A 9,631-nucleotide genomic window follows, 5' to 3' on the forward strand; every position below is an offset into this window, starting at 1 on the left:
GGTTAGCAAACACCTTGTTTACCGATTATTACAACTATATGTGGTGATGTAGAGTTGAATCCTGGCCCAGAGAAGGATATCATCAAAGCCTTGGAGGCTGATCTTATAAGCTTACAGGTGAAATTAAAAAGTCAAGTACCCGAATCAGAGAAGAACTTCTCGAACTGAAAACCACACAAAAACAACTGTCGGAGAACTATGCAAAGTTGAGTCAGGACCTTGTGTCAATTCACGACTCTGTGAATAAGTTAAATGACGAAGTAAAAACAGAAAACGGTATCAAGACATCTACCTTGGCAAAATCATGACTGATAAGTGGCAATTTCAGCCCGAACAAGTAAGAACTTTTTTTTTTCAGGATTTAAAATTTGGTTTGATTCATCTCGTCAAATAATAATCAAAATAATATTTGGTCCGACGTCCGTTACAATTTTAACATGCAAATTGTGGGCGAAAGTGAAACGAAAGCGAATGATTGATATAAAGCGATATATCGTGATTTTTAGTTCCGAATGTAGTTACCTCAATAGAATTAAACACATTACTTTCAATTTTGAAACGAAGCAAATATATGTTCAGCCCCTTTCTTCAGGTTGTTTGTTATTACATTTGTATCTTAGACCACTACTAGCTTCATTAGTGGTCTGAGGTGTAGTGAATGGGTTCTAACATGCAGTGCCCTCAGCGATGAAAGTGGGAACAGTACGACCATGTCAGACAGATAGTAGTCGGAAAACAGGTACGGAAGTGTATGCATCCTCAGTCAGCCGGGTTAGTTGTACGTCTTTGGAACTGGCCTTCGAACTTGTTTTGGGACATTTGAAGACTCTGAAGACACCATGCCATCTTTGGAGACATTTCATCCAGAGACTTTACACTATTCCTTTTGTGGGTTTATTGTGAATTTAAGAGACAATAAACCGTGTTCAAAGTTTTAATAGTGTTTTTTTTCTTCAGATTTAGAAGGTTTAGTATTATGGGATATGCATTAAATTAAGAAATGGGTTGGAAATGGTGCATAGAATCACAACTTTGTATTTTTAAAAGTTTGAAGATTGTGATGCAGGCAAATATACAATAGTGACTGTGTCATATATTATCCTAATTAGTCTAGTCAATCTAGCGAAACCCTTGGTTCAAACCTTGAACTAATTGCAACAGAAATTATATTTAGTGCGTCTTGCTCAGAATTTTATGCTGAACAACATAAAAAATCTAGAAAAATCTAATTGGTGGAACATGGTTAAAAATGAGCTTTTTAATTATTGGCTAATTAGTATATGCATGAGTCATGATGACATACTGTGTGTGTAAAAACCCTGACAAGTAAAGTTTTTTTGACTTATTTATTGTTTACTGGATAAGCATTTTTAAAACTGTACATTTGCGCTACAACACCATTGGTGCTGGAAATATATTTACTGTGAGCTTGTTCTAGTTCCCCAGGAGGCTTTCTTTTCAGCTTCATTAAATGTTTCCATTCTCTAACATGTCATATTGCACAAAGCCAGACATTTCTGTTGATAGTGTCATATGAGCATAATGGTTTCATATGTGTTTTTTAAAAACAAGTTTTGATGATACCGGAGACTTGTCTTGGTGTTACCATCTCAAGAAGCTCTCTAGCCCAGAGACTTGTCTTGGTGTTACCATCTCAAGAAGTTCTTTAGCCTAGAGACTTGTCTTGATGCTACTATCTCAAGAAGCTCTCTAAGCCAGAGACTTGTCTTGATGTTACCATCTCAAGAAGTTCTCTAAGCCAGAGACTTGTCTTGGTGTTACTATCTCAAGAAACTCTCTAGCCTAGAGACCTGTTTTTGGTTTTACTATCTCAAGAAACTCTCAACACCCAACCAAGGCTTTTGATCTGTTCTGAATTTCATATTACCACTGTCAGTGCCTAAAGATCCTCTCACATTCGGGACACCTAAATTGTTCTGTTTTGCTTTTTTGAGTTTTGTCAACAAATATCTAGCATATCATTGATGTGAAATATTTGGGTGATATAGTCCACTAATTTCTTCTCATTGTCTTTGTCAAAAAGATAGAAATGCCCACCAGGCATCATTTGTGAGGTAAAATCTCCTTTGGAAAGCTGGCCCCATGCTGTGGAGAAAAGAAACAACAAACAATGAGTATACATGTATTAGTGCTGGTATGTATTGACAAATTTGGTGTAAAATTCTACGAGTATAAAGTTGGTGTCAGATTCAGATTTAGATTCAGGTAGCGTCATACTGAGCATCATATTGAGCATCAGATAGCGTCAGATCCAAAGACACCTGACAGACTCAATCAAACCTGAAATAATACCATTGAGACTACAGGGAAAGATTCTGCTTACCTTTTGATGGAAGTTGCAATATCTCTGCTTGCACAAATTTTAAATTTCAAATTTCAAATTTTGAAAAATGGCAACATATTACTTACATAAACTTAATTTTTACTGACCCCTTTACTGATGCCATGTACATTATTAGCAAAATGTATCAACCAACGAACATACATACAGTGGCTGAACTTGGGCTATCAATGTCTCGGTGGCAAGTATTTCAACTCTATTTCACGTATTTTTCCCAAATAAAAATTGTGCAAGCAGAGACATTCCAACTTCCATCAAAAGGTTGCATTGCAAAATCTTTCCCTGTAGTCTCAATGGTATTATTTCAGGTTTGAGTGAGTCCATTGGGTGTCTTCGGATCTGATGCTATCTGACGCTCGATATGATGCTATCTGAATCTGAATCTGAATCTGACGCCAACTTTATACTCATTAAAATTTTGGCAAGGCTTTTGGTAACTTTTTGTTCTACAATGGTGATGTTTGTATTTGTTTTCCTTCAGTTTAAAACAAGATTCAAATTCTGCAAATACCTGTGTTTTCTACTCTTTGATCTCACATTTCTATCATAACATATAAGAGCGCTGTAAAAGCGCCCTCAACGATGAACATCAGCCTATCTTAATATAATGAGCTGATATGCACTTACCTTTGAGGTCATGAGGTCGGTCTTCTGTACCATCAAATACAGTCACTGGACATGTCAGAACTGGACCAGATGCTGGTAATACATAACTACCAAAAGGAAAATCAAATACAACATTTAAAACTTAAGAAAGAAACCAGAATTATAATATCAAAAGTCACTTTTACTTGATTTGATGTGATGATGTAAATTGTAAAATAATGATAACATATACATGTGACCGTATTGTCGTATTTATGTCTACTCAAGGGTTAGGCCAGACTGCTCTTATACACATTCTTGATGATGGATGCCCAAGCAGAAATCATTACAAATTTGGTCAAAACTCCAGATGTTTACAAATTGACTACAGTAATTGAAAGAGTCATATGCAAGGCTTAAAATCAAAGCAACTGAGATGGTTACTTTTGTATACTTGATAATGAACACTATAAATGAGTCGGGGGGGGGGGGGGGGGGTACTCCCATAGAAAGGGTATATACGTATGTACTGCGGTTTTGACCCCCCTTGTTCAACTAATGTAGACTTTTGAGTCTTGATTTTTAAAGCATTATGTAGAGGTTTGACCCACCTCTTTGAATGCACGTACGACTTTTGACCCCATATTTTGAATACGGTTGTTTCCATGGGGTGTTTTCAGTCATCATTTTTCAATTTTTGTAGAGTTTGTGGTTGTAATTTTTGTCCACCAGGATACATATGTACCCATTACCCACCCAAGTACCCCCCCCCCCAGGAAATGAGTAAGTGAATTCTTTTTACATCTTAGAGGAACAGCTATGGGTATCATACAAATTTAAAAGTATTTTAAAATCATGTCTATGCTGAAACCAGAGGTGAGAAAACAGTAACATAAAGAAAAGTGAAAGTGAAGAACAGATCTGCAGCACATGATTTGTAAACTTACTCATAATTTTCTATGATTTTAAAATCTGCTTTCAGAGTTGGTATAAATATTTTCATTAATTCTGCATTGTTGGCAACTTCTTTTGGAGTACCACCAATTTGTTTAATTCTCTCTACAAACTCCTTGTCTGGCAAACTGGATAGATTTAGTCGACTGGATTTCCTTAATTCAGACTGTAAAAGTAAAAAAATCCATAAAGTTATGTGTACTAAAATTTACAGTAGTAACAAAAATGGTATTTACTTCCATGTTTCTCATGACCACACAGACACAACCTTTCTTGAATCTAAAAACAAAAATAGCGCCCTCTATGGCAAGATAAAAAAATAACCCAACTTCATTGCTGGTGAGATAATGGCACGACAAACATGCATTTGTAGACAAAATCACTCTCACCTTTAATAAATCATATGAGGTCACAGAATCAAAACTTCATAAATTGGTACCTCATTAGTAAGTAAAATGTTTTGACATCGGAGTATATGCACAAATTTCACAACTTTGGTTTTGCTAATATGGTAAACATTGATTAGTGGTATTGTAATTTCGGTATCATTACTGATTGCTATAGCATTAACTCTTATAGAGAAAGAAATTCATGCAAAACATTTTGATACACAGATTTTTCGGCATGAAAGACAAAATGAGAGAGTAACATTAGAATAACATAGATTGTACTCACATGTGGGGCTGAAGTTCCTGACACTATTAGATGGACAGGTTCTATTTGGTAATTCTTTTTTAAATGAAGTGCAATTTCAAAACCTATGTGGGCTCCCATACTGAAAATACAAAATGTATATTAGTGAACAGGAATGATTCATACAGCCCAAACATCCCTGGGTAGCTTACACTGTGTTTTTGTTACGAGGCACACTAGTTTCAATACTTAGCACAACACTCTCATTTCTACCAGATCTCCATTTATACAGCTATGCTGACTGTTATGGGCACAACCATGGTTCAAATTTTGACTTAGGACTTTAGCCAGTAAGAACAAAATGGTAGCAAACTTTCAGGTCCTGGACTACAAACGTGAGCCTGATGACTATATAAAAGGCAAGAATCAAATCATACTGATAGGAATATCTGAAGATGAAAGTCTTAAAGGAGAAGAATACCTTGTGCATTCAATTTGTTGATAAATTATTATTATTTATTTATTTATAAAACGGCAGTGCATCCATTAAATGGCTTTTCATGCAATTGCAAGATAAAACAAATACAAAACAGATTTAAAATACAAATATACATAACAGACACAAATTTAAGCTCTGTACAATAATGACCATCTTGAGGAGAGAGTACAAAGGGCATTAAATTTATGAACTATTTGCAGCGATGGATGCCCTGTATCTGAAGGAACGAGAGTGGGCTTTCGGAATGTGGAATTTGGTCCTTGTATTTGGATGTTAAAACAAAATAAAATGTGTTACTTTTATTCACCAACCAGTATTGATCTGAACTTAGGCCAAATAAAAGTAACAAATGGGGATCTTGCTAGGGAACTGTCATTAAACATATTTAAATCAGGTTAGAAATACAACAAAATTCACTGAAGCTGCTTTTTTTTTAAAGATGCAATGAAACTTTATATCAGAGTTAATTTATTTCCTTGCACACTGAATGTACAATTACCTTTTTTTTCACTGTAACCCCTCTATAATGTCAATGTATCATTTTCTTTTGTTCAAGATGACTTATAAACCTGATGGACTGGGAGGTATCTTATTACCTCATGTCACTATAATAAAATAACTTACTAATATTACATATTGCTATACAATTACAACATAAATATTGGACAATGTATTTGATGGAAGTTGCACAGCAAGGTCCATACGTCACTTCCACCTAAGTTTGGATCAATACCAGCTCCATACTGATAAGTGAGAGTGAAAAACACCAACACATTTTATCTCATTTAACATCTATATTTTTTATTGAATATAGTATTCTTCCCCTTTAAAGACTCAATCATCAGCCAAACAGAAAATATATCACTCACCTGTGTCCAAAGATGACAAAGGGTTTCTCTTTAAATTTTGGTAGCAATGCCTGGGAGATGTCTTTGACTAGCACAGCTGCATCTTCATAGTGTGGGTCTGAGTATCGGGATTCCCTGCCTGGAAGTCTTATTGAACACACTGCATAAAAGGAAAGATAAATACAGACATCATGACATGTAGATAAAACATTTGCACTTACATGAACTTTATTTTATCAAAAGTTCAAGAGATTTTCCTTTAAATCCTTGCAGGAAATGGTTGAAGTCATGTCCAGAGCAGTAGGACTACTTAATTTACAAAAGCCTCAGTTTACTTCTTTTTTTTTTTAAAGAAGGAAAATGTTTACATATATGTTGATAGATTGCTGGTATTAATTTCCAACTTTGTCTCAACATTTGCTATAACAGTGACAGACATTGTTGAAGTTACACTAAAACTTAGGTGCACACATTTTAATAGCAGTTGCCTTGTCTGGAAATACTAGACCAGAGTATTTTTGAATGATATGGCTGCTACAGAATAATAAGTAATTCTACTTTGAACATGTACATTTTTTTCAGTTATAATTTGCAGGTATTTACAAGGACCCATTTAGACACAAAATTGATGAGCATATATCTCAGAAATGAAAGCAAGACTTACTTAGTCAAGGAAAAGCAGGAAACTCCTTACACAACGTTGTCTATTCATTCAGGCAAATGCATTGACTACTTATCAGTATCCAACTGTGATAAGATATTAAAATCTTCAAGTTCTGAAATTTATTGTACACTCCATAAGTGAAGTAATCTTGGAGACTAACTTCATGAGACCACCATAGAACAAGCCAGTGTCACCCACTTTTCTTACATTGATCATTGACCTTTGCTCTCAACACAATTTAAAAATTTTACGCAAAATATGTCATCTAAAATTGATGACAAAGTAAATCCAATTCAAAAATTCGACTTCAAGAATGAAAATATACATGTAGTTGTCTATATGGTATATCTGTGCATGATGGGTGGTATTTCGTGATCAGTGTGACATTCGTTATGTATATGGAAAAATTACTTACCTTCAACGGAAGATGGAAACAGCTTTCCCCAATTTCCATAAAACCTGGCTCCTCCCCCAGCCCAAGGAAAACAGAACACGCGATATAATGCATTTGGTTTACTAAGACAATATACTAGTTGGTCAGTCATCTTGCCTGGTAGTGGTATCACTCCCGCCCGTTGTCTCAGGGTTGATTCAAACAGAAGCAGGTGGAATTGCAGTATAACTATTATCTGTACTCCGGGATTCGTATCCAGGCGTTCGTTACGGTGATTCAGTCTACGATTTTTCCTTTAATATTACGAAAGTTTAACGAAGATGAGGGTACACTGATACCAGTACCTTCACGTCGTGAGTGATGCGATGAAAACAAACGGTATTTCAGTAACTGTATAACTACACATATTTCCGGGTTCGCACATTTCCGGGTTCACCGACCTTTAACATGCAACACGTGATAGCGCCCTCGTTCATCACTCATTCAAAGTTGTTCAAGGCCAACTTTATCCCAGGGGTCGAAAATCTGAGAGCGGATGCTATCTTTAGAATCAGAGGGTCGAAGGACAGAAACCGGTATCAAGACATCTACCTTGGCAAAATCGTGACTGATAAGTGGCAATTTCAGCCCGAACAAGTAAGATTTTTTTTCAGGATTTAAAATTTGGTTTGATTCATCTCGTCAAATAATAATCAAAATTATTTGGTCCGACGTGCGTTACAATTTTAATGCAAATTGTGGGCGAAAGTGAAACGAAATTCGAAAGCGAATGATTGCTATAAAGCGAATATATCGTGAATTTTAGTTCCGAATGTAGTTACCTCAATATAATTAAACACATTGCTTTCAATTTTGAAGTTTTTAAGTAACAAATATATGTTCCGCCCTTTTTTCTTCAAGTTGTTTGGTAATGTTGTTATTACACTGTAAATGAAAGTGCACTCCCACAGTCGGACCTAGACATGCAAATTAGATGGAGGCGTATGTTATACACAATTAGTGTTATGGACTGTCGACAGTCGTTCGTGCCTTTTTTGCTACGTTTCATCTAAATCAAAGTCGTCATCTCGCTCCGCGGATCCACTGGATAATGCGTACTGATAGGAACTGCGTTTGCCGAAGGCACGAGATGTGAGTGCCGAAGCCACTCGCTGATCAGTACGTGGTTGTAGTATTGCTCCGGATCGGAGTGAGGCAACGACTTTAGTTATAGATAAAACGCAGCAAAAAGGCACTGTCGACAGTCAATTAGATTTATTGTTACGATCAAAGCTGTTGCATACATGTGGTCGTGGGGATTGGGATGGGGGTGGGGGTGGTATCGGAGGAAGGATGACAATATTTAGATTTTTTTTTAAGTTCCCCCCCCATAACCCCAAAAAATTCAGATCCCCCTCCACATGGTCAGAAATTTTCAATCCTCCCCCACACACATTTATTTTTTATAACATATATATAGCCATACACATACACGTGTACACACACACACACACACACACACACATACATACATACATATACCTAAATACATACACACACACACACATACATACATACATACATACATACATACATACATACATACATACATACAGATTGCGATTCACTTCGTCCCAATTTCAACTCGTCTCATTTTAACTCGCCCCAATTTCAACTCGCCCCATTTTTAACTCGTCCCATTTTCAACTCGCCCCAACAACACTAGTAAACGTTTATAAATCGTTTATAAATCTAAACGAGACATGGACTCGAAGTACGGGGACCGAAACATTCACATGATTTTACCTATGTGGCCAGTTGAAGCGTAGCAAATGTAACATTTCGTAGCAGAAAGTGGTGTGGGTTTTGGCTAAGTGTTTGCTAGATCTACAACTTATACTAACACAACAACTTTCCTCAGTCATGGAATATCACTTTTCACATTAGAACTTAATGTTTACAACCCAAATAAGAAATAATAATGATAATATAACCAGGGATAGTATTAGTGACTGACACGCTTACGACTTTAACATTACTTGAGTGTATATTGAAGCTAAATACAGGGTAATTAATGTTAGTTGTTTTTTATACAGGAACTTGTGTATATACATGTTTTGCACCCTTTTTTGTTAAAAGGCTGTCAAATTTTGACATGATTTTTAGTTCTCCAGTTTCACTAATGTTTTTTAGCTGAACAGTGCTGAATTATTTTTAAAGCCATACTCCTACCATGTTAACAAATTTACATGAATACTTTCCAATATTATTTTTGCATAGTGTTTTTAAAATTAATGGATCTAGAGACAATTAGACTGTACAGTCTTTTGCAAACAGCATATACAAATTTGCATTCAAAATAAAAATATACATGTAAACTTTTAAAATAGGGCAACTCTGTCCTTTCAGCCAAACACCGACAGTCTTGTATGTATTCCAAGCAAATAAATACACACCATGGTAGCTATGATGCAGATCCATGGAAATAACAGGTAAAATGGTGGCCATTATTGTATACAATGTTTCAGTTTGCAACAATTCTTTTGTAATTGACTGTCTCTTTGTACAACTATTCATCAATTCTTCTGGTCTTCCATGTTGTTGCTCTCCGGCCTGATCTTGTATACATATAAATTTCACTCTCACTGACTTCAGGTGACCCAAACTCCCTTTCCACTATATCTGAGTCAGATGAATCATTGTCACTGTCAGA

The 9,631-nt window shown here is 35.8% G+C and overlaps 1 protein-coding gene across 1 annotated transcript; it reads right to left on the reverse strand.

The window, feature by feature from the left end:
• Positions 1–1,393: 1,393 nt before the first annotated feature.
• On the reverse strand, positions 1,394–7,296 carry LOC144434554 (S-acyl fatty acid synthase thioesterase, medium chain-like). The gene is made up of 6 exons (XM_078123022.1): positions 6,961–7,296; positions 5,903–6,041; positions 4,577–4,676; positions 3,895–4,067; positions 2,990–3,075; positions 1,394–2,106 (listed from the first exon to the last, which is right to left on the reverse strand). Exons 1-6 carry the CDS (start codon positions 7,088–7,090, stop codon positions 1,961–1,963), a joined length of 774 nt encoding a protein of 257 aa, XP_077979148.1. The 5' UTR covers positions 7,091–7,296; the 3' UTR covers positions 1,394–1,960.
• Between the last annotated feature and the right edge of the window lie 2,335 nt (positions 7,297–9,631).

The sequence above is a fragment of the Glandiceps talaboti genome, chromosome 4 (assembly GCF_964340395.1).
Source record: "Glandiceps talaboti chromosome 4, keGlaTala1.1, whole genome shotgun sequence".
NCBI lineage: Eukaryota > Metazoa > Hemichordata > Enteropneusta > Spengelidae > Glandiceps > Glandiceps talaboti.